Source organism: Saccopteryx bilineata, chromosome 2 (assembly GCF_036850765.1).
Source record: "Saccopteryx bilineata isolate mSacBil1 chromosome 2, mSacBil1_pri_phased_curated, whole genome shotgun sequence".
Classification (NCBI taxonomy): Eukaryota; Metazoa; Chordata; class Mammalia; order Chiroptera; family Emballonuridae; genus Saccopteryx; species Saccopteryx bilineata.
Window position 1 is genome coordinate 313,339,368 of NC_089491.1, and position 25,363 is coordinate 313,364,730.

Genomic DNA, 25,363 nt, shown 5'->3' on the forward strand with positions numbered 1-25,363 from the left:
ACTGTACAAATAGTTTTGTTGAGAGAAAAATGTAGTCTACGGCCATACTACCCTGAACACACCCGATCTCGTCTGATCTCGGAAGCTAAGCAGGGTCAGGCCTGGTTAGTACCTGGATGGGAGAGAAAAATGTAAATTCCATTAATGGTTGCTACTCAGATTTTCCATGAAGTAGCCACACACAGGATACTTCTAGACTGGTTACTAGATTTATAGTCTTTCTAATTCCTAAATGTGTAGTAGCAGAAATTTTAAAGAATAGAGAAACCCAAACTTCACCTCAGAACATTTAAACCAGAATTTTAAGGTATTGACTCAAGGCACTCATATTAGTTCAAAGCTCATTCACAGTTTATTTTATGGGATTGAGGTAGGTTAGTAAGAAGCTAGGAAAAGTCCTAAGCAAGTGGAATGGAGAAACTGAGATGATAATAAGGCCAAACAATCTGACCAGTTTACAGGCAGCTGGTGAATTGCAAGACCTTATCTTACCTAACCAAGGACACTTAGGAATAAATTACTTAGCTCTCCTCCCTGACAAGAAAATAAATAGCTTAAAATCACCCTCATGAGGGAGATAAATGACAGAGACCCAGTTAATGCCATTTTTGCCAGCCAAACCCAAGGACAGCTGAAGTCAGAGGAACAAGTAACAAAAAAGCCGATTAGAGCCAGACAGACGCAAGATAAAAATGAAACAGTAATACTAGCTGACCAAAGAATAATCCCAAACAACGCTATATGCTCATTTTGATGCATTAGCAGATTAAAAACACACCTAGAAAACTAGTGAGTGTTCTGCTAGGGCTCTCCCCTCAGACTCTCAACTGCAGAAGAGAGATAAAAACCCTCAAAACAAAGACCAAGCATGAGCTTTCTGTACAGCATGCTCATGCCCCTTCTTAGGCATGACCTTTTTACTTTTCTTTCTCCTAACCTCCAAAGGTCCCTAGGAGACTTGCACCAGGAGAGCAGTGAGCAGTGGCAGCTGGTCCTGGGCTTGCCCCCTGAACCTGTCTCCAAGGTCCCCTTTTCTCTAACTTTCCAGTGAGCTAAAAACACTCCTGCCTTGGCTCACTTCTTTCCTATAACATTTCTAAGGAGCCAAAGCAAAGCATCGCCTAGGCTCTCTCCTGTTGCTTTTTCTTTTCTTTTCTTTTTTTTTTCCTGAAGCTGGAAACGGGGAGGCAGTTAGACAGACTCCCGCATGTGCCCAACCAGGATCCACCCGGCATGCCCACCAGGGGGCGATGCTCTGCCCATCTTGGGGCATCACTCTGCTGCAATCAGAGTCATTCTAGCGCCTGAGGCAGAGGCCACAGAGCCATCCTCAGCGCCCGGGCATACTTTGCTCCAGTGGAGCCTTGGCTGCGGGAGGGTAAGAGAGAGACAGAGAGGAAGGAGAGGGGGAGGGGTGAAGAAGCAGAATGGCGCTTCTCCTGTGTGCCCTGGCCGGGAATCAAACCCGGGACTCCTGCACGCCAGGCCGACGCTCTACCACTGAGCCAACCGGCCAGGACCTCCTGTTGCTTTTTCTACCCTAAGTCCTTCCTTTGTTCCACTGTCTCCTTTAATGAACATACTCTCAAAGTCACCTGGGTTTGTGTTGTGACACCTTTTCTACATGAAATCAAGAACCCACACATTACAGGCCGGTCTGAGGCAGACCCACTCCAGGCCGGTCCCTGTCTGGTAACAAGAACAATATTTAGAACTGCTCACTAGATCTCCCCTGTTTCACACCATTCTTTTCTCCTCATCTCTGCCACCAGGAGTTTCTTTCCCACAAGCCTAAAGATTTTTTTTTTTCTTTCATTTTTTCATTTTTCTGAAGCTGGAAACGGGAAGAGACAGTCAGACAGACTCCCGCATGCGCCCGACCGGGATCCACCCGGCACGCCCACCAGGGGCAACGCTCTGCCCACCAGGGGGCGATGCTCTGCCCATCCTGGGCGTCGCCATATTGCGACCAGAGCCACTCTAGCGCCTGAGGCAGAGGCCACAGAGCCATCCCCAGCGCCTGGGCCATCTCTGCTCCAATGGAGCCTTGGCTGCGGGAGGGGAAGAGAGAGACAGAGAGGAAAGTGCGGCGGAGGGGTGGAGAAGCAAATGGGCGCTTCTCCTGTGTGCCCTGGCCGGGAATCGAAGCCTAAAGATTTTTGTGTTCCTCCTGACAGTCTCAGATAAATTGCCATCCTTTTCAAATGGACTTGTCCAAGGCAAAGGTGTCTTGTATTCTTGTGAATCGTCCCAGTAGAACCCGACCTCTACATCTATCAGGTGTCCCCGATTCGACTTCCCCGCACAATGGGATATTCCTGCTTATCAGCAGGGCTGGCAGCCTCTTCAAGACTACGCTTGAAGCAGCTATGAGGATTCTACTTATCAGTGCTGAGACCAACTGCCACCAGAGGAAAGACATGACCAACACACTAGTTAGTTACAAGAATCACACAGGCAGTTTATTACTCACAAATCCTTTTGGCGTGCTTGGTACAGATTAAGGAGGCCCCATCAGCATGCTCCTCTCAACTGTCTTTAGTCAGAGCAGCATGGAGACAGTCCACATCAACATTGGCAACTACTGCAGCTAAGTGGACCCCTTAGCTTTAGTACCTTTTCTGGCCAACGCCTTTTAATAGATATCAATCTACCGGATTATCGCCTCCAACCACCTTTTGGGAGTTCCTCGCAGGGAGCCCTTTTTATGTTAATGTACAGAAATGTTACATCAAGCCACTTTTAAGGTATTCCTAGGGAAGCTTTTTGTTTACATTAACCTAAAGAGTTATGACATCAAGTCACTTCTTATCTATATATAACTTCACACACACACTAACTGGGCCCTGTGCGAAAGGCAATCTGCTTATCATATCTGTACACACTATATTAATTCCTATCCAGACGGCATAACTTTATTTAATTTCCTTAATTGCTTTGAATATTATATCCTGATTATTTTTATATATCTTCCATTTTTTCTATATTTCTATATATTTAGTTACTATAACATCATATTACTGCAACACGTATCTTTCTGGGTTGTTCTTTTTTTTTCTTGTGGGAGAGACAGAGAGAGTCAGAGAGAGGGACAGATAGGGACAGACAGACAGGAAGGGAGGGAGATGAGAAACATTAATTCTTCATTGCGATTCCTTAGTTCTTCATTGATTGATTTCTCATATGTGCCTTGACCAGGGGGCTACAGCAGATTGAATGACCCCTCGCTTGAGCCAGAGACCTTGGGCTCAAGCTGGTGAGCCTTGCTCAAACCAGATGAGCTCACGCTCAAGCTGGCAACCTTGGGGTCTTGAACCTGGGTCTTCCACATCCCAGTCCGATGCTCTATCCACCGCACCACCACCTGGTCAGGCTGTATCTTTCTGGTTCTTTACAAAACTGGCCCACAATTATTCACTGGCCCACAATTATTCACTACTATACTCTCATATTTTCTGGCCTCAGGTTCAACTCTGTTCATTCTTCTAGATTCTTTACTGAATATGTAGAACTAGTCATAGCAGTGAAGAAGAGAGAGGTCTGAATGGCCTAACCAGTGATCGGCAGACTCATTAGTCAACAGAGCCAAGTATCAACAGTACAACAATTGAAATTTCTTTTGAGAGCCAAATTTTTTAAACTTAAACTATATAGGTAGGTACATTCCTTATGGAAGTAGCGCCCACATGTGGTATTTTGTGGAAGAGCCATACTCAAGGGGCCAAAGAGCTGCACGTGGCTCGCAAGCCATGGTTTGCCGACCACTGGCCTGACCACTTCATTCTCTATGCATTCTGGAAACCTGACCTCTGCATCCACTCCTGGCCAACATCCCTTTAGTGTGCCATCTACTGTCCTTCCTCGAATGCCAGTTCCCATGAGGCCCTGGTGTGGACTCTGAGTCCCTGGAAGCCCCATGCAGATGATTACAGACCTATAGATCTGAAACTGAGGAGGACTTGGGTCAGTTTGGCGCTTTCAGCTGTGACTCTGGTTCTATCAATAATTTCATTATTTAATTGTGGCTCTATCTCCTCAGTTTTTGCACTTCTAATTTACATGGAAAAGTCAAGGGTTAAGGGTTGTCTAAGTCAGGTTTCCACAACGCCAACCCATGTGCTACTGGTTCCTTAAGACGATGATCCTGGAAGAAAGAGGCAGCAGAGCTGAGGAAGTGGGAAAGGGAAAGTGAAGAAGCCAAGAAAGTGTGTGATTTCAGGCAGTGTCATGTGTTCAGCAGCCTAAATGATGCTCTTTTGACAAGGAAGACCATGGGGCCAGGCTTCCCTATGGCTGAGAGGACAGGTAAGAGGTAACATGAGGTAAGCATATGCAGGAACACAGCACAATTTAGACTGCAAACAGAAGATGGACATGGAACGGCCCCGCAGGGTGGCAGTCCCCATGGCAAACAGAGGGGGATGACCAGAATAGCAGTTGGAGTAAACAAACAAGGTAGAGAATAAACAGTGGGAGGTTGAGCTATTATTATCTTAAATGGAGAGCCATAAGGAACCTCAAATGTTGGAAATCTCTGGCTTCCAAAATCAATTCAAACTTTTCAGCTGGCATTCAAGGACTATCATGATCTGGCCCCCACACTCCAGCCAGTTCAGTTTTAAGTAAAAGATCTCAGAACAGGGTTTCATAACCTATGCAGGATCACTTCTCCACCCTCACCCAGATGTTCAGCTTCCATTTCTTCAAACACCTGCATGTAAACCCCACCAAGTTGAGCATTTTATCTTCTTCAACACTGCTTATTTATTATATAACCTTACTATATGCATTTGCCTGCATGCCTACCCCACCAACACTGACTTACCAGAAAGGCAGGACCTGTAAATTATTAAACCTTTATGTCTTCATTAAGGTTACAAACTTTTTTATAATAAAAGGACAAAAATAAATTGAAGAAAACAATATCATAAATAAACATTTTATTCATTGCAATACACTACAATATGATAAATGCATAATAAAAACATTTGTAATATTTTACATTGTAATTATGCTTACATGCCTAATTTTTAATACTTGTAAGAAAAAAGTACTCACTTAGATACAAATATGTCACATCACACGCAATGGATCGACTGCATCGATCAAATACGGACATTTACAGATTAGTCTTCCAATATCAAAAAGGAGGACATGTAGGAGGACACTTTTTGAGGGAGGAAAGAACTTACAAAAGAAGGACTGTCCTCCCTAAAGGAGGACGATTGGTCACCTTATTACGCCCTCTTAAACAGTTCTTGGCACATAGAAATGAAAAAAAGCCAGAGAAAATAAATTCTTCAAATGATCTTTGGGATGAATCGTTTTACTGTTCCTAAACAGGTTACTGAATCGTGAAAGGGGCAAAAGTCACGCGAAAGCTCACTTTCCGGCTAGAGGCTGGCTTGTACAGTTCAATTTGGGCAGAAACTGGCTTAATTCCCTGACTCATGCCTATTATCATGTAGGTTACCAATTTGCCCATAACAAAGATGGATTCTCCCCGCCCCAATTTCGCCTTAATATGTGTTAATAATCATATTTCTAAAGGGGAAGGCCCGAACATAAAGGTCACACGCTATCACTCTCAGATAAAGCCAGACACCTGGAAACCAACGCGAGTCCAATCCCAATAGATGTTTTAACCGGAACCGCTTTTCCTCACGAACGGAAGAGACTGTGCGTAAGGGCGTCGAGGCGGAAGTGACGGGAAGGTGGTTGTCGGGTAGTTGGCGGGTGGTTGCGCCGAACCGGTCGCCATGTCCGCGGGGAGCGCGACACATCCTGGAGCTGGCGGGTAAAGCTCCGCGGGCAGGAGAATCGCAGCGAGCAGGGGGCACAGGAGAGGCGGAGGGACCACGGGAAGCTGCGTATGGGTAGAGGGTAAAGTGGGAAATGTACATACTGCAGGGCCGACTGTTGAGAGAGTGGTGAGCAGGCCTGGGGCCCCTGAAGAAGGCCGGCGAGGATCAGAGTGAGGAGGAAAGCAGGGACTTCTGGAAGGACGAGCCAAGGAGAAGGCGAAAACGAGGGCATATGAGACAAAGTGAAGTCTTTTGATAGGGATGACGGAAGAGAAAAGAAGTGGATTCTGGGAAAGGGCTGAAAGAAGTGAGGATTAGGGGAAATAGTGCTGTACTTGCCTATTTAAGAATAATTTTAAGCCCCGATAGGAGATTCGAAGGTGTAAAGGGAATATGGTAGAGGAAACATGGGATATCAAGGCATAGTAATGGGAAAATATTATAATTGAAAGCTTTTGGAGGCCTATTATTTTCCTTTTACTTACTGTAGGCGCCGCAGCAAATGGGACCAACCAGCTCCAGCCCCCGTTCTTTTCCTCCCACCGGCGGCCCCAGGTGGAGATGTTACCAGCAGTGGGGGAAGCCCTGGGGGTACCACAGCTGCTCCTTCTGGAGCCTTAGATGCTGCTGCTGCTGTGGCTGCCAAGATCAATGCCATGCTCATGGCCAAAGGGAAGCTGAAACCAACTCAGAATGCTGCTGAGAAGGTATTTAAAGTTGAAGGGACCCTGCTAATTGCAATTTTAATAGGGGTTATTTTGTACTCCTGTAATCTCACAATTGTTTGTGTTAATGAAGGAGAAACGGGTACGGTAACTTAAAGATCACTTAGTTTTGGAATCTATCGGGTGATAGTTTGTCATTTGTTTTTACGAGGCAGTTTTTGTTAGGTGAATACAATTGTGGACTAAATAGCTTTTTTATCTATGTTGACTTACTTCAACTTAAGTTTATAAATCATGTAAAGCAATATTGTAATATTTTTAACTGAAGGGAGAGAGAGAAGCATTGATTTGTTGTTCCATTTATTTATGCATTGGTTGGTTGATTCTTTTATGTTCCCTGACCAGGGATTAAACCCACAACCTTGGCATATCAGAAGAACTCTCCAACCAACTGAGCTACCCGGCCAGGGACGTAATATGTTTTTTGAATCATGTGCATTTTCCCTAATGTCAAAAGAAAAGCTCAAATATATCGAGTGAGCTTTCAAATGTCTCTAATTATAATCTATAGATTTTTTTTTTTTTCCTTTACAGAGACAGAGTCAGAGAGAAGGAAGGATAGAGACAGACAGACAGGAACGGAGAGAGATGAAAAGCATCAATCATTAGTTTTTTGTTGCAACACCTTAGTTGTTCATTGATTGCTTTCTCATATGTGCCCTGACCGTGGGGGCTACAGCAGACCGAGTAACCCCTTGCTTGGGCCAGCGACCTTGGGTAGAAGCTGGTGAGCTTTGCTCAAACCAGATGAGCCCGCGCTCAAGCTGGCGACCCCGGGGTCTCGAACCTGGGTCCTCCGCATCCCAGTCCGACGCTCTATCCACTGCGCCACCGCCTGGTCAGGCTATAGATTCAACTTTTTAATGACGGCCTAACTAAAGTACAATTTCACATGAAATAAAAATAATTTATAACTGGGTGGTTTTGTTGTTTTCACACAAATTGAGGAAATTATTTGGTCATTTTATAAAATCCCTAGTATAATTGGAATCCTAGACCTAGAATGGATCAGAACTTGGAAACCTTTAACTTAATTGCCATAGCATACAAGAATCTTCCAATAGGATAATGAGTATATAGTGACTGTCTGTAATGCTAGAACACATGCTTTGTACATAAGAAAAAAAAACCTTACAACAATTCTATGGAATGAATTAGTGTTAACTGTTTACAGATGAGGAAAATTAGGCTCACGAATGTACAGTAATTGTCCAAAAATGTAGATGATAGGGATAGATGTCTACTTTATGGTTACCTCAGACAATTGGATGTTTAGCCTTTATTGAAAGCCTCTAAAAGTTGTAGAGTTCATTGTGTTCCAAGGCAGCCCACTGCATTTTAATTTTAGACAATTCTTTTGGCTTAAATTTGCTATCTTTGCTTCCTGTAAAGGGTTGAGTTCTGTATTTGAAGATGCAATAAATGTGAGGTGATGGAGATTTTAATTTGCATGTATGGGGTAATTTTTTCACAATATATGCATATAGCAAAATATCAAGTTAAACATCTTAAATATATTCAGCTTTTATTTTTTAATTATACCTACATAAAACTGGAAAAAAGTAAAATGATAGTCTATTAACTTTCCAATTTATTAGTGGGTAACATCAACAGAATGTTTATCAGTAGGCCATACCTATCTGGATGCTTAAATTTATTCAAGTTTTGTAGAATCGAGAACTTTTAGTAAACTGAAAGTTCATCACATATTGTATTTTTATGGTTTTCAAAGATTGTGTGAGTCAGTTGTCCATTTCTAAGGTCTACAAGGAAATATTAAAGGATACTGATGAAGATGAAATGCTCTTTATAAATATTAAAAAAAAATTTTTTTTTATGTGAGAGGAGGGTAGATAGTGAGACAGACTCCTGCATGCACCCTGACTGGGATGCACCTGGCAAACCCCCCACCCCCAATCTTGGGCCAATGCTTGAATCAACTGAGCTATTTTTAGTGCCTAAAGCTGATGCACTCAGACGAACCTAACCACCCTCAGCTCCCAGAGCCAACACTCGAACAAGTCAAGCCATTGGCTGCAGGAGGGGAAGAGAAGCAGATGGTCGCTTCTCTTCTGTGCCCTAACCAGGAATCAAACCTGGGATGTCTATACACCAGGCCAACGCTGTATTCACCGAGCCAACCAGCCAGTGCCAATTTTTTTTTTTTAAGTGAGAGGAAGGGAGACAGAGACAGACCCCTGCATGGGCCCCAGCTAGAATCTACCCAGCAAGCCCCTTGCAGAGCTATGCTCTGCCCATCTGGGGATGTTGCTTGGCAATGGAGCTATTTCTAGTGCCTGAGAGGGAGGCTCCAGGGAGCCATCCTCAGCTCCTGGGGCCAACTCACTGGAACCAATTGACACATGGGAGAGGAAGGAGGAGGGGGGGTAGAGAAGTAGATAGTTGCTTTTGTGGTCCCTGGCCAGGGATTGAACCCAGGATATCCACATGCTGAGCTGATGCTCTACCACTTCAGTTAGTGGAGCTAACTGGTCAGGGCCCAAAAATTTTAATATTGATGTTAATCAGTTAGATGCCTTTTTTCCTCTCTCTGTAAAGTAATTTCTATACTTTTATTTTTGGGCGTGATAGTGGGACAGGCTCCTGCATGTGCCCCAACCAGGATCTACCCAGCAACCCCCATCTGGGGCTGATACTTGGGGGCTGAGCTATTTTTAGTACCTGAGGCTGATGCTCTCCAGTGGAGCCATCCTCAGAACCCAAGGGCATCCTTGAACCAGTTGAGCCACTGGTTGCAGCAGGGGAAGAGGGAGGGGAAGAGAAGCAGATGGTCACTTCTCCTATGTGCCCTGACCAGGAATAAAACCTGGACATCCATATGCTCGTATCCACTGAAGCACAGACCAGGAGCTAAAAAGTAATATTTAAAGTGGTAAATAGCCTGACCAGTCGGTGGCGCAGTGGATAGAGCGTCGGACTGGGATGCGGAGGACCCAGGTTCGAGACCCCGGGGTCGCCAGCTTGAGCGCGGGCTCATCTGGTTTGAGCAAAGCTCACCAGCTTGGACCCAAGGTCGCTGGCTCGAGCAAGGGGTTACTCGGTCTGCTGAAAGCCTACGGTCAAGGCACATATGAGAAAGCAATCAGTGAACAACTAATGTGTTGCAACAAAAAACTAATGATTGATGCTTCTCGTCTCTCTCCAGTCTGTCTATCCCTCTCTCTGATTCTCACTCTGTCTCTGATTAAAAAAAAAAAATGACCTATGGATGTTTCCATGTGTTTGTAGGCAGGAAACGAACAAGTAAGGAGGTAGTGTGGGTAGTGGAAAGATATTTCATCATGTAAACTTTTAATCTAATTTCTCTTTTTGTAGCTTCAGGCTCCTGGAAAAGGCCTAACTAGCAGTAAAAGCAAGGATGACCTGGTGGTAGCTGAAGTAGAGATCAATGATGTGCCTCTCACTTGTAGGAACTTGCTGACTCGAGGACAAACTCAAGACGAGGTGTGGAGCTCTTGGGCTTCTTCGGGGAATGTGGTGGGTGGGTGTGGTTTCGGAAAAAATAAGATTACTCAATATAGACATGAGACTGATGTTTATTAGTGGATTAGGATCATAGTTTCCCAAATCAGGGTTCAGTTTGATTTACCTGCAGAGGAACTTCTTAGTGGAGGTAAGAACCAGATATGTGTGAATTCCCTGGGTTGGTCTGAGTAAGAAGCAATGAAACTAGAATTTCAGATATTAGAGAAAACTCATTCCTGCCTTATTGGTGGATTGTACGGATGGGGAAAATCTATCTTGCTACCTATCATTGAAATCATCCCTGGCCAGAGAGCTTGGTTGGTTAGACTGAGCATCATCCCGAAGCGCAGAGGTTGCTATTTCGATCCCTAATAAGAGCAAATAACAGAAACAGCTCAGTGTTCCTGTCTCTCTCCCTCTCTCACTAAAATCAATAAATATTAAAAATTTTTGGAAATCCATCAATTGCCATCTCACCATTTTTTTGTTTTTAATTTAAAACTTTTTTTGTTTAAGCAATTTTAGAGATAGAGAAAATGACAGAGAGAGAAGGAGAGACAGAAATGTTGATTTGTTTCTGTATACACCCTGACTGGGGATCAAACCAGCAACCTCTGCATATCGGAACAGTACTTTAACAAACCAAACTATTTGGCCAGGGTACCATATTATCTTCTTAATAGAATGTTTCCTTTTTAGATCAGCCGACTTAGTGGGGCTGCAGTGTCAACTCGAGGGAGATTCATGACAACTGAGGAGAAAGCCAAAGTGGGACCAGGGTATGTATTCATATCCTCTACTTTGGGGAAGGGCTGGATACATGACTCATGTTAGCTTCATATTTTTTATTCTTAAGAAGTATGAGTAAATGATTTGTAGCTTATACAGTAGCTACTCTGGTTCATAGACACATACATGTATATTTTAACCAATGTCACTCCAATAAATTCAATAAAAAATATTTTAAATAAAACCATTTAAAAAGAGCCTGACCAGGCAGTGGCGCAGTGGATATACCATCAGACAAATGCAGAGGACCCAGGTTTGAAACCCTGAGGTCGCTAGCTTGAGTGAGGGATGCTAGTTTGAGCATGAGATCACAGACATGACCTCATGATCACTGGTTTGAGCCTAAAGGTTGCTGGCTTGAGCAAGGGGTCACTCCCTCTGCTGTAGCTCCCCCCCTCACCCCCGTTATTGAACAACTAAGGTGCCACAACAAAGAATTGATGCTTCTCATTTCTCTCCCTTCCTGTCTGTCTTTCTGTTCCTATCCCTCTCTCTGACTCTCTCTCTGTCTCTGTCAAAAAAAAATTAAAAATAGATATACATGTATTTATATTCACTGCTCACAAAAACTAGAGGATATTTTATCACTTCATCTTTAATTTTAAAATATCCCCTAATTTTTGTGGGCAGTATATATGCTTTATTTTTTTTTTTAAGTGAGGAAACAAGCATTTATTTGGTGGCAAAGTGTTCTAAGCAGAGGGAACAGCACATGCAAAGGCCCTGAGGCAGAAGAGTTTGCGTGTATGGCTAGAGTAGAGAAGAGAAAGGAGAGCAGTAGGAAAGTGAGGTCAGGAAGGTAAGGTCAGTTCTGTGGAACTCCCAGCTCAGGAATTTGGGGCTTTGAAGCTCTTTTATGTCCATATAGGCAAAAAATTTTCCGGGGCTAGTGTTGATTAACATTATTTTATAGCATTTTCAATAAGAAGTGTTTGAAATCATGATTCTTCTGGTTTTAAGTTCTATATATGCTTTATTGCAGAATTCAGGACACCTCTAAAGATAAAAGAGGTGTTGCAGTTATTCTCTTTGCTTTTGTGTTTTGGGATTTCCCACACACACACAATATTTATTGAAGGCAATGAATTATACAAAAGTGTAAAAAAAAGGTGATAATTATTAACATTTAATATATATACTCTAAACTGTGTTTCTACTTAAATATATATTTTCCCCAACAAGTGAGCTCATACCATTTTTGGGGGGGTTTTTTGTTTTGTTTTGTTTTGTATTTTTCTGAAGCTGGAAACAGGGAGAGACAGTCAGACAGACTCCCGCTTGCGCCCGACTGGGATCCACCCGGCACGCCCACCAGGGGGCGATGATCTGCCCCTCTGGGGCGTCGCTCTGCCACGACCAGAGCCACTCTAGCGCCTGGGGCAGAGGCCAAGGAGCCATCCCCAGCGCCCGGGCCATCTTTGCTCCAATGGAGCCTTGGCTACGGGAGGGGAAGAGAGAGACAGAGAGGAAGGAGAGGGGGGTGGAGAAGCAAGTGGGCGCTTCTCCTATGTGCCCTGGCCGGGAATCGAACCCAGGTCCCCCGCATGCCAGCCGACGCTCTACCGCTGAGCCAACCAGCCAGGGCCTGGTATTCAATTTTTGAGGGCACATAAGCAAGGCAATGTTTTTAACATTGGCTTAAACAAAATTTGCTATTCAAAGATTATATTTCAGCTTTATATGTGCTGGTTGCTGTTTCAAACTTGTCCTGAAACAAGTTATTTTTTTATCTACAGCTTATTAACTTTCTGCATTAATATAATCAAAATCTGAATCTAAGTTACTTTTACATTTGTAATTTAGAGTTTTAGTTGATAAGGTCCTTTAAAGCGAAGTTTTTTTTTTCTTTTTTCTTTATTTTTTATTTATTTATTTTTTTTCCCGAAGTTAGAAGTGGGGAGGCAGTAGACAGAATGCTGCATACACCCGACCGGGATCCACCTGGCATGCCCACCAGGGGGCGATGCTCAGCCCATCTGGGGCATTTCTCTGCTGCAGTCACTGCTATCCAGCCATTTAAGCGCCTGAGGTGGAGGCCATGGAGCTGTCGTCAGCGCCCTGGCCGTCTTTGCTCCAGTGGAGCCTTGGCTGCAGGAGGGGAAGAGAGAGATAGAAAAGAAGGAGAGGGGGAAGGGTGGAGAAGCAGATAGGTGCTTCTCCTGTGTGCCCTGGTTGGGAATTGAACCTGGAACTTCCACACACAAGGCTGATGCTCTACCTCTGAGCCAACCAGCCAGGGCCTAAAGAAGTTTTTATATATGCCACCATTACTTTATCCCCTTAATTTGAATAGCCAAAAGTACATTTGCCCATAACCTGTTAAACGGCCAACAAAAAGGAATTCTATTCTCAAACATCTCAATTGACTGGATACTAATATTAATGAGCCTATAACAACAAATTTAATTCTTATGCGAGCCATTTAATTTTAGCAACCAGAAAAGTTTATCCAATTCCCATTGTTAACCCATGCTCTTAGAAATTAGCAACAGCCATTTCTATGTACTTTATAGTCCCTTTCACTTATTTGGAAACGAAATGTTACAAACTAGCCTGACCAGCGGTGGCATAGTGAATAGAGCATAGGCCTGTGATGCTGATGACCCAGGTCTGAAACCCCGAGTTCACAGGCTTGCGCATGGACTCATCTGGCTTGAGCGCAGGGTTACCAGCCTGAGTGTGGGCTCATATATATGACCCCAAGGTTGCTGGAGTCCCCTGGTCAAGGCACATATGAGAAAGCAATTAATGAACAACTAAAGCACCACAAGTACAAGTTGATGCTTCTCACCTCTCTCCCTTCCTGTCTGTCTCTGCTTCACACGTGCACCCACATATACTAAAAGAATAAAAAGTTACAAATTAGTAGCTCATATAGCTCCTTCTTTGGTTATGACCAGTTTGGGATCATTTTACATTTCTCTTTATAGGGATCGTCCATTATATCTTCATGTTCAGGGCCAGACACGGGAATTAGTGGACAGTAAGTAATGTTTTCAGCTCACATATCACTTTTTGTTAAAAGCATAATACAGGGATTTGCATAGTATTGTTTATGAACTACTCATGAATACACATAGGGGATTAGAGAGGTTGGGAGCCAAACACTTGGATCACCTATAAAAACGGGTTAATGCGTGAATAATTGAGTATTGGCCTGTGTTTATCACTGGGTACTAGTCAGTTCATTCAATTCTTTGGTATAGTATATTACTCTCTATGTTTTTCCCTAGGAGCTGTAAACCGAATCAAAGAAATTATCACCAGTGGGGTGGTGAAAGCTGCCACAGGAACAAGTCCAACTTTTAATGGTGCGACAGTCACTGTCTATCACCAACCAGCACCCATTACACAGCTTTCTCCAGCTGTTAGCCAGAAGCCTCCCTTCCAGTCAGGGGTACGTTTTATGGAGAGATCACAAACAGCTTTATTACTTCTATAAAAATGATATATGCCAAATAATATAGAAAGTATGAAGGAAAAAATAAAGTCCTGAAATTCTATCCTGAAAGTTGCCCACTATTGATACCACATTTATGGACCATTTAGGTTTCCATTATATAGTGAACATCTGAGCACACATTTCTTCCTACTTATACAGTCCAGAAAGAGGATTTTGATAGATCAGAGAGTATGCATATTATACATTTGAAGTTAGTGGTTTGAATTTATATTTGTAAACTCGGTACCTGGAGGACTAAGAAGGCTGAGTCTGATGAAGCAAGACTCTGCTGATACAATCCTCCTAGAAAAAAGGGTTGGAGAGAGCAGCCCTTATTGAAGAATATCACAGGGCTGACTGTGCTAACCAACATTTTACTCCAGTTTTACAGGAAACTGCTATAATTTCTTAACGTTTATCAGTCAAGAGGAAGTGGGTATGCTTCCTCTGTATTGGATTTTGGATTTCCACCTCTTAAATAGATTTTGCTGAACAGAGTAAGGTATTAGTGTTAGAGGTAGGTATGTAGACTAGTTCTCATTTAAATTAAGCTGCTTGGTAGGGTTTATTTTTACAGACTCTTGTTAGAAATTACAGGGATTCCTTATTTTGGAAGTGATTAAAAGTATCTGGAGAATTAAAATATACTGCTCACAAAAATTAGGGGATATTTCAAAATGAATATAAAGCTATAAAATATCCCCCAATTTTTATGAGCAGTATATATATTTTGTATGGTGATATTCAAGATTAGGATTTAATTATGTGTTCTCTGTTTAACCTGAGATATTCTGTTCTTCTACAGATGCATTATGTTCAAGACAAATTATTCGTGGGTCTAGAACACGCTGTGCCCACTTTTAATGTCAAAGAGAAAGTGGAAGGTCCTGGCTGCTCCTATTTGCAGCACATTCAGATTGAAACGGGTGCCAAAGTCTTTCTACGAGGCAAGGGTTCAGGCTGCATTGAGCCAGCATCTGGCCGAGAAGCTTTTGAACCTATGTATATTTACATCAGGTATGATGGATGGGGCTGAGAACGTTTGAATCCTTGTCAGCTTAGCAGTACAGGCAGCAGTGATTCAGAAAGAATAAAGTAAGAGAAAAATGGGCTTAATAAGTAGTAACATGAGGAACTTTGGTAAATACTTGGAGTGATCACTTTATAATTAGGTAATAAAAATTGTTAGATTAAAAGGTAGATGTTTTTATAGTATTCAGTAATTTTGACTTAAACATATCACAATATTTTAAAGTGTCTTTGTATCAAGAATTACTATTACTCAGAGAAAGACCAATAAAATAATGTGGTAATGATACTAGTTGTACATTAAAATAACATTATTTTGTGTTCCTATTTTGTGGTTTTCAGAAGCTTAGATTTGTGTTACATTGAGTATATTAAGTTTATGAAGCAGCATACACAGTGAAAACAGAGTCCTCTATGCTTTTTTTTTCCTTTGATTTCTTGATTCTTAATTCTTTGCAGTCATCCCAAACCAGAAGGCCTTGCTGCTGCCAAGAAGCTCTGTGAGAATCTCTTGCAAACAGTGAGTTATATTTGTCTGTCTGATACTCATTCAGAACAGCTACTGCCATTTTGGACTGTGTCTTAGCTATTTTTCCCTACCTATATTAGTTTCCTAGGCTGCCACACAAAATAGCCACAAACTAGGTGGCTTAAAACAACAGAAATTTATTCTCTCACAGTTTAGGAAGCCAGAAGTCCAGAGTCAAGGTGTGGGCAGTGTTGGCTTCTTCTGAAACCTGTGAGGGAGAATTCATCCCATGCCTCTTCTAGTTTCTTGTGGTAGCCAGTAGTCCTTGGCATTTTTTGCCTTCTATCACATAACTTCAACCTCTCTGCTCTATCTTCACCTGACTTCTTTCCCTGTACCTCTGTATCCCTATCTCTTCTTCTAAGGGTAGCAGTCTTTTCAGTTAGGGCCTACTCGAGTCCTCATCTTAACAACCTACAAACAAAGACTTTGTTTCCATATGAGGTCATATTCTGAGGTTCCAGACAGACATGAATTTTGAGAGGGATACTGTTCAGACCCCTAAACCATTCTAGCAAGTAAGATTCTCTTTAAGGAAGTTGAATTCCCTTAGCCAGGGCCACAGTTGGCATGCATTTCTTCTTCAGGAGCTACTTCAGTATGGAATTTTGAAATCTATTGTACAGTAGTATCATAAAATTTCAATGTTGTCAGTCATTTAGATTAATACTTTTAATCCTGCTCAGATCATTAGAGTGGGCATTCCAAATTCTTTTTAATATTAAATTTAGCTAAAGTAAATGTAGAGCTGTAATAGTTGTAAACCAGTTAACAATGCCTTTAGGATAATTGCTCATTTGATTATCTCTTATTTCTATTTTATAAACATAACCAAAATTAAACCATAGGACTGTTTTTGTATCACCTAAAAGAAATCAGGTTTGGAGGTTAAATGTATATAACCTTATGTTATTTCATATTGAAGGGTGCCCTTTTGGAATGCCATTGTTTTTTTTGCTTTTGTGAAGTAACCTGATTTTCCATCCCTTATACCAGATAACTTCCCTGACCATTCCCTTTTTCCTTGTTGCTACTTGAAGTTATGGACTTAGTAAGATGTATATAATGAAGAACTGGAGTGGGAAAGTACTAAACATTTATTAAACCATGAGCTCCTTGAGGACAGGTCATTCAGTAAATAAAAGAATAAGTAAGTCTTGCCTGACCAGGTGGTGGTGCAACGGATAGAGTGTAGACCTGGTACACTGCGGATCCAGGTTCAAAACCCTGAGGTCTATGGCTTGAGCGTGGGCTTATCCAGCTTGAGCGTGGGATCATAGACATGACCCCATGGACACTGGTTTGAGCCCAAAGGTCACTGACTTGGCTGGAGCAATCAGTGAACAACTAAAGTACCACAACTATTAGTTGATGCTTCTCATCTCTCCCTTTCTGTCTCTTCTCTTCTCCTCTCTCTCTCTCTCTCTGTCTCGCTCTCCTCTTTCCTCTTCCCCCTCCTTCCTCTTCCCTCTTCCTCTCCCCCTCCCCCTCCCTCTCCCCCCTCCCCCTCCCTCTCCTCCCTTCCTCTTCCCTCTCACCCCACCCTCTCCCTCTCTCCTGCCCTCTTCCCATCTCCCTCTCAAAAAAATAAGTCTTAATTTGATTAAAACATGCATGGAAATATTTTCATTTTCAATTACTTTGGTCCTCAAATTGAATAATCAGACCTCTTATAAATACTTAGTAAATAAGGACTGTCCCTTATTAATTTGTTTTCCCTTCTTTCAGGTTCATGCTGAATACTCTAGATTTGTGAATCAGATTAATACTGCTGTACCTTTACCAGGTGTGTATGTCCTGAAGTGTTTAACTAAAAAATATTTCGCTATAGTGTTCCCTTCAACTTAGGTAATTTAGAAAGCCATTTGAGCTTCAGTATTTTTCTTCCCTAGAGATTAAGTTTAATATTCAGTTAAATGTCTCGTTCTGCTGCAGCTGATTAAACACTTTTTTTCTTCCCCCCTCAGGCTATACACAACCCTCTGCTATAAGTAGTGTCCCTCCTCAACCACCATATTATCCATCCAATGGCTATCAGTCTGGTTACCCTGTTGTTCCCCCTCCTCAGCAGCCAATTCAGCCTCCCTATGGAGTACCAAGCATAGTGCCACCGGCTGTTTCATTGGCACCTGGAGTCTTGCCAGCATTACCTACTGGAGTCCCACCTGTGCCAACACAATACCCGATAACACAAATGCAGCCTCCAGCTAGCACTGGACAGGTAAAATGCCAGGATATGAAACACGATACCATTGAATTAGGAAAAGCTGGGGCAGAGGGGTAGAAAGTTGGTAATATTATTTAAAAACCATATGTAATGTGGCCCTGGTCAGTTGGCTCAGCAGTAGAGCATCGGCCTGGCATGTGGAAGTCCCGGGTTCGATTCCCAAGCAGGGCACACAGGAGAAGCGCCCATCTGCTTCTCCACCCCTCCCCCTCTCCTTTCTCTCTATCTCTCTCTTCCCCTCCCACAGCCAAGACTCCATTGGAGCAAAGTTGGCCCGGGCGCTGAGGATGGCTCTATAGCCTCCACCTCAGGCACTAGAATGGCTCCGGCCACAGCCGAGCAACACCCCAGATGGGCAGAGCATCGCCCCTGTGGGCATACCGGGTGGATCCCAGTCAGGTTCATGTGAAGTCAGTCTAACTGCTTTCCCGCTTCTATCTTTGGGGGGGGAATATGTAACGTGAGGTATTGTTTTCCTGTTACCTTCCTGAGTTGCCACCACCAAGCTACAAGAATACTTTGGAATAGTGTGTACATGGTGTATTCATCCTGAAGTTCATGGTTTAGTGAGTCTTGCCACCTTATTATTACTTAGAGCAGAAGTCAGCAAGCTTTCTACAAAGGACCTAATGGTAAATATTTCAGGCTTTGTGTGCTATGTGGTCTGTCACAACTACTGCAAATTTGCTGTTGTAGTATTAAAGCAGCCACAGACAATACCAAACGAACACATCTAGCATGTATCAGTCACGCTTCATTGACAAAATAGGTAGCAGGCCAGAATCATAGTGTGCCATACTGTGGGCCATGCTTTGCCTGTGCGTGGCTTTACAATATTAAAAAAAAATTGTCAAAGAGAAGGTGGCTGGCCTACACTATACCGTTAGATGGTTGGAACAGAATTACTAATCTTAGAAATATACCATATACAGGTGTTCCTAGGCCATATATGTGAACTCACCAGAGTTAAAGATTCTAAGTGCTGGTATATATTTCTCAAATTGTAAGAAACCAGAATTTTAAGAAAAGAGTAGGCAGCAAACACATGTAGATATGTTAAATACAATCCTTCTTAGAGGCAGCGGAGAGACTAATAAGAGCATGGTAATGGATTTATGGTGGACCCTTGTCTGTGGGTCTCTCATAGTGTACCCATGCCAGAGTAAGTTGCAGCCTTGAACCATTGCCCGGCCTCCTTACCTGTGGGCTGTGAGCACTGAAGGGGCTTCTACAGTGTGAAACAAAAAGGGACTCGACTAAATTCTGTTGTGGTCCCTAGTCATAAGTATTTTACATTTTTATGGTTAAGCAGAGCTCTTAGAGTTCTCCAGCTTTAGTGACTTTTTTTTTTTATAATTAGAAAGCAGCATAGCATAGTAATTAACAGTTAGGGTTTAGAGTTAAACGGGCAGGGTTCATTATGCTTTCCCATTTTAGAGCTGTGTGATGTTAGGCTATAACATCACCTACCCAGGCTTTGTTTTCCTTTATATAAAATGGACATAATGATAATTATCTCAAAGGTTGCAAGGGTTAAGTAATATGATCCAGCCAATCAATAAATATTAGCCATGGGTTAGTCATAAGAGTTTTCCTTTTAGAAGTGCTTGTTTAATGTATACTGTCTTTTGATGACCCCTTATTCCTTTTTGAAAGAAGCTCTTAAAAGCTTAGACAGACATGCTCTTGACATACTTACTCATGGAAGTGGTAGATGAAGTTGCCTTTGCCACAGCATTAGTAAAACTTATGAGCCAGAAAGAGCTAATCACATTGTCCCAAAGCCCAGAGGTTGCTGTCCAGTTCAATCCCCAGTCAGGGCACATACAGGAACAGATGTTCACCTCTCTCTCTTTCTCCTCTCATTTTACCTCTTTTCCCTTTTCCTCTCTCTCTAAAATCAATAAAAATAATTAAAAAGAAAAAAGTATTCTTGCTTGTTAACTTATGAACTAAGTGGCTAGAGTTTCTTGATGGTCATGTTTGTTCCTAATAGTTCATGCACAACAGATTTTTCCTGAGAGTTCAAAGAACTGTAGAGATTTATCAATTTTATGCTTCCCTACCATGAAGGTGGGAAGGCTAGGTAACACTGTTAGCAGATTACACAAGAAGGAAACTAAGGACCAGAAAGTGAAAGATTCATGTGATTTACTTCTTTCTTTGTTGGGGATTTTCACACTCCCTCCCCCCCTTGGTTTCTTTTGGTACCAGAGTCCAATGAGTGGGCCTTTTATTCCTGCTGCTCCTGTCAAAACTGCCTTGCCTGCCGGCCCCCAGCCCCAGCCTCAGCCCCCACTCCCAACTCAACCCCAGGCACAGAAGAGGAGGTTCACGGAAGAGCTACCAGATGAACGAGAATCTGGACTTCTTGGATACCAGGTTAAATAAAAATTCCATGTCTTACTTTCTTCATCATATTCTATATTCTCTTAGATAAATTCACATCTATTACAACTGTCTTCCCAATACTAGGCTTTCAGCTTTCCTAATCTATTTAGATTGGTTTTTATCCTTGAGTGATTAATTTAAAGCAAGAGTGATTCCTTTTGCGTGGGTTTTGTCTTCAAGGCATACAAAGCTCTCCATCTAGGGAGGTCTTCTCTGACTAGCATCTGGAAGGAGTTCTGTAGAATTCTGTATTTCTCTTATTTATATGCTTGCAAGCCTAATAGTTCTTACTTCCCTACACATCTCACTGAAAGCTCATTCTACCAACACATGGTTTATATTTAAAACCTTGGCTTTCAGTTTACTATTCTTTTTTTACCCACCCCCTAAAAAAGAGGGTGATTATTTTTTTCAACACATCCCCAAAAAGTGCCAGGGATGCAGTGATTCTGTACATACACATAATTAGAAACTCATTCATTAAAGAGTTTATTTTTAAAGATTATTAAAATATGTAGTTTTGGTGCAGTTGTGTTTTATTAGAAGCAGCACCTTTCCTTTTTGCCAGAATCCTCGAAGCAGTCTTTTGAAACAAACTTCGAAGTATTTTTAGAGTTTATAACTAGGTTTATACAAACCAACTAAGTTATAGATAGTTGGCCCTGGCTGGATAGCTCTGTTGGTTGGAGCATCTGCCCAAAGTGCAGAGGTTGCTGGTTTGATCCCTGGTTGGGGCACATACAGGAATGGGTTGATGTTCCTGTCTCTCTCTCTCTCTCTCTCTCTCTCTCTCTCTCTCTCCCTCCCTTCCTCCCTCCCTTACTCTCTGGCTAAAATCAATAAGATTTAAAAAAAAAAAAAAAAGTTATATAGATGGTTGAAAAGAAATAGACATACCATCATAAACCACAACATCCCTGACCATCAATCACTCCAGAGAAAAATACTTTCTACTTTGATTATAGGTATGCTCCACATCCCAGGAGCTATGTAGTGCAGCTTACTGCAATTTATCAGAAAGATGAGGCACTTGACAGTTACATTAAGGAGCTAAACTCAATACAGCAGTTGTAGATTTGCTAATGCCACTGTATTTTTCTGCTCATAGCATGGACCCATTCATATGACTAATTTAGGTACAGGCTTCTCCAGTCAGAATGAAATTGAAGGTGCAGGATCGAAGCCGGCAAGTTCCTCAGGCAAAGAGCGAGAGAGGGACAGGTAAGTTAGTTGGAATATAATTATATGAATATATTCGTGTCATTTTTTTTCTCCATTAGTGTAGGTAATGATCCTTGTTACGAGTTTCTATGTTCTAAAACTGCAATTACATCATTTGGTTCCATCAAGCACCTGTTGTAATTGATGTAGTAATGGAAAGTACAATGATATATAGGACTTCCACAGCTTGAAAAGCAGTTATACTTAGTTTTTAATAACTCAGTGCTTGCTTATTCAGGCATCTTCTTTTTCTTTCATTATTTGCATCTTGGCCTTTTTCTTTTTTTCTTTTTCTTTTTTTAAGGGTAGCAGGAGTTATACAATCAAGCCATTTTTGCTATTTAGAATCCTAGCATAATGATGGATGGAGGTACTTGAATGGGAGTTTAGCCTGCCACCCTTCCTACATTATTATTAGTTTTCATAAGAGGAAGCTCGTGTCCCACAACAGTTTATTCTGTTTTTGGCATGGCCTGGCTATGTAAACAAGGCCTCATAATCTTGCAACTTGAAAATAGCTTGAAGGACAGACGATGAGGTGAAAAGGTTGAAATTAATGGTGAAAATAAACTTGAAAAATTATTTGCAGACTGTGTTGCTCTTCTACTTCTTGTCTACTAGAGAATTTAAAATTGATATTTTAAATTATATTTTTAACAGGCAGTTGATGCCTCCACCAGCCTTTCCAGTAACTGGAATAAAAACAGAGTCCGATGAAAGGAATGGGTCTGGGACCTTAACAGGAAGCCATGGTGAGTAAGATATAATTGGGGGACTGAGGAAGTGGCTAAGAGTGGTCTTAAGCTGTTAGTGTCCTAACTTGATGTCCATTCAGGTGTGATTCATTTAGGTGTTTAATGCAACCTCTATAATCTAATGAGAATACCTTTTTTTTATTTATACGGCCAGCATATAGTTACACAGCCTTTTATTTTCAACCGACGAGTATCTAGAAAAGAGTCAGTCGACTTATGTTTTATACATAACATCAGTGACATTAAAACCCTAGGAAATACTAATGATTGGTAGGTCATTTCAAAATTTTGTTGCTTTGTTGTTTAAATACTTAGAGGTATTCTGATAGAGACTTAAAGATTGATTATTTATTTATTTATTTTGTATTGGGGTTGTTTTTTAGTATTACAGGACTCTTAAATCCTGTAGAGGTACAGGATCATTTTGTTCCTTGCCTGTAGTCATAATAAAAATGAACAGAAAAAAATGTTTTTCTTTTCTTAGCTTCTTTTCTTTAAACTCTTTAAAAGGTGAAATATCAGCCTCCAGAGACTTACTTGCTAACTTTCTTTTTTTTCTTTTTTTTTTCTTTTTTCTTTTTCTTTTTTTTTTTTTCTTTTTTTTTGTGTGTTTCTTTTTTCTTTCTCTTTTCTTACATGGTTCTGGTGGATTCACATTTGCTGATGCTGATGCTGTTTTTCGTGTGACCTTCAACGTTTTTGGGTGACCACTGACCCTGTGATCTCAAAATGGTGTCCAACTAACCACTTACAATTAACATCTTTTTTTTTTTTTTAATTAACGAATTTATGGTATTTTTTCCCTTGTTGGGGAATGGGGTTGGGGTTGTTTTTCTCTATTCTAGATTATCCAGTCAAGAAGATGAAAACTACAGAGAAGGGATTTGGCTTGGTGGCTTATGCTGCAGATTCATCTGATGAAGAAGAAGAACATGGAGGTCATAAAAATGCAAGTAGTTTTCCACAGGGCTGGAGTTTGGGATATCAATACCCATCATCACAACCACGAGCTAAACAACAGATGCCATTCTGGATGGCCCCGTAGGAAACACTGGAACAGTTTTGACCCTCGGTGACTCTTCTTTAGCAATAATGCATGCATTTAATTCAACAAGACTTTGGCCTGTACTGGGAGCCATCATGGACCTTTGCAGAAATTAGAGATGCATTATCCCCTTTCTTAAAAGGGTTTCGTTCATTTAAAAATGCCCTTTTTTCTTCAGAGGCATAGCATCTGTTAAAATTTACTTAGGATCACAAATTTGTCTCAGAAGCTGTTTTTTAACAGTTGGTGAAATGTGCTTGTTCAACAAAGCATCCCAATGGGTTCATTCCAGCATAGATTTGACCTGGTTCAGCCTTTCCAAATGAAATAGATCCTCTATTCTGATGTAAACAATTTTATTTGTATTTTACTACTCTTTGGTCAATTTTGATAATAACTTGTTACAAACCAAGACTTACTATTTATTTGTGGGGAAATGATTTTAAGACCATCCTTTTCTTTCATTACTAAATCTACAAATTCCTTACCCCTTTTCCATTTTTGGATCCTTTCTGTTTTGGAAAGTGTGGTTTTACTAATTTAAAATTGTCATATAACTGGATCCTGAGTAGGAAAACGAAGTTATTTTTTTCACAATGTTGGCACATTCAGGCACACTTGTCTCAGATAGCCATTGCTGTTTTTATTGCTCTTCTAAGCTCTTGTCTTCAGCTGGGTCAGAGAAAACTGCTTGATCAGAAGCTGGTCAGAACTCATCACAGAAATGAACACTGTCGTCTGTCTCTCTCAAAACTGGTTGCAGCTAAAATAGAGAGATCTGACTACTCGCAATAGGATGGTGGACTTAGTGACTGAAATTGCAACTTGTCCTTTTTCTTGGCATTACAGGTTTTGCCAAAAATAACTTTTTTTGTATCAACTATTGATGTGTGAAAGTGAAGGAGCTAGTCTGCTGAATCAGTAGTTTGAGATACTGAACTGTCATTTTTGCACATTTGAATACTTTGCAGGCTGGCTTTGTATAAACTTATCTTCTGGTTTCCTATTTGTTGTAAATATTTAGACCACAATGTCATTATAAATAAATGTATAAATATTCTGCTGTGGTTTCTCTGTTCTTTATTCCACAATCCATTAATACACTAAAATTTATAAACTTGCTTACTCATAGCACAATGTGACATAACCTCACTAGAAAAATACATATGTGGACCCATTAGTTTACATACAGTTTTAATGACTTTTCGAAGTAAACCCTTAGAAGTCCAAATGAAAATGTAAAGGACTGTTGTGCTAGATGCTTTCCATTTTCCTATTTTAGCCCTCCTTTATTAAATATGGTTAAAGGGACTGAGTGAGTGAAACATTTTTAAAGGAATTGCAAACTATTCTTGGAGAAACATTCTTGAAAGTAGGGTGGGCGAAGTTTCAACAAAGATTTCCCAATATAAAATTTCTTCTAGTTACCTGTACCTAAATAGAGGAATATAGTGATGGTGTCACCTGAATTTTGAATTTTATTTATTGATGGAACATAGCATTTTGTTTATAACAGAACAATTTTAATAGGTTTCCTTTACATATGTTTAAAATACAGAACTCTAACAGTAACTGGTGTGATTAAATCAAAATACCCTTTTTTCTTTTTTGTCAGATTGGCAAAAAATATTTTTTTTTGGTGTGTCTCGGCATTTTAGTAATAAGTTTATATACCATGAGCTGGAAACACTTGAAAATCACTAAACTAGACCATCTGGTCTTTGAGACAGGGTCCGATTAGTTTAAAAGCCCAATTCCTAGCTGTTCTTTTGGGGAAATTTGTTTTTTCTGCTGTTGAGTGGTAAACTGGTCCTGTTTTGGTGGAGGATTTGGTGGGTTGCCCATTTCCTTCCCGTTTCCCCTTATATCTGGCCAAATTTATCGCAAGCAGCAGAGACCCCTGAGTAAGTTACTTTATAA

The 25,363-nt window shown here is 41.2% G+C and overlaps 1 protein-coding gene and 2 non-coding genes across 4 annotated transcripts; all 3 read left to right on the forward strand.

Annotated features, from left to right (window-relative positions):
- Positions 1-5,691: 5,691 nt before the first annotated feature.
- KHDC4 (KH domain containing 4, pre-mRNA splicing factor) lies at positions 5,692-24,503 on the forward strand. 2 transcript variants are annotated; one of them, XR_010729416.1, is made up of 14 exons: positions 5,692-5,797; positions 6,295-6,511; positions 9,866-9,994; positions 10,715-10,794; positions 13,735-13,787; positions 14,038-14,201; positions 15,052-15,263; positions 15,735-15,795; positions 17,533-17,590; positions 17,772-18,025; positions 20,246-20,413; positions 21,559-21,643; positions 22,304-22,395; positions 23,244-23,300. XR_010729416.1 is itself a non-coding variant. In XM_066261864.1 (14 exons), exons 1-14 carry the CDS (start codon positions 5,760-5,762, stop codon positions 23,441-23,443), a joined length of 1,839 nt encoding a protein of 612 aa, XP_066117961.1. In that variant the 5' UTR covers positions 5,692-5,759; the 3' UTR covers positions 23,444-24,503. The 2 variants fall into 2 exon arrangements, 1 of the variants encoding a protein (XP_066117961.1); XM_066261864.1 differs by having other exon boundaries at positions 21,531-21,643; positions 23,244-24,503.
- LOC136327531 (small Cajal body-specific RNA 4) lies at positions 14,493-14,621 on the forward strand. The gene has a single exon (XR_010729730.1). It is a non-coding gene; the product is annotated as a small Cajal body-specific RNA 4 (non-coding RNA).
- LOC136327508 (small nucleolar RNA SNORA42/SNORA80 family) lies at positions 19,131-19,267 on the forward strand. The gene has a single exon (XR_010729710.1). It is a non-coding gene; the product is annotated as a small nucleolar RNA SNORA42/SNORA80 family (small nucleolar RNA).
- Positions 24,504-25,363: the final 860 nt, after the last annotated feature.

Coding starts and splice junctions, on each gene's coding strand:
- KHDC4 (XM_066261864.1), top strand. CDS start 5,760: ATGTCCGCGGGGAGCGCGACACATCCTGGAGCTGGCGG. Junction 14,202..15,051: donor AGCCTCCCTTCCAGTCAGGG/GTACGTTTTATG, acceptor GTTCTTCTACAG/ATGCATTATGTTCAAGACAA. Junction 17,591..17,771: donor TACTGCTGTACCTTTACCAG/GTGTGTATGTCC, acceptor TTCCCCCCTCAG/GCTATACACAACCCTCTGCT.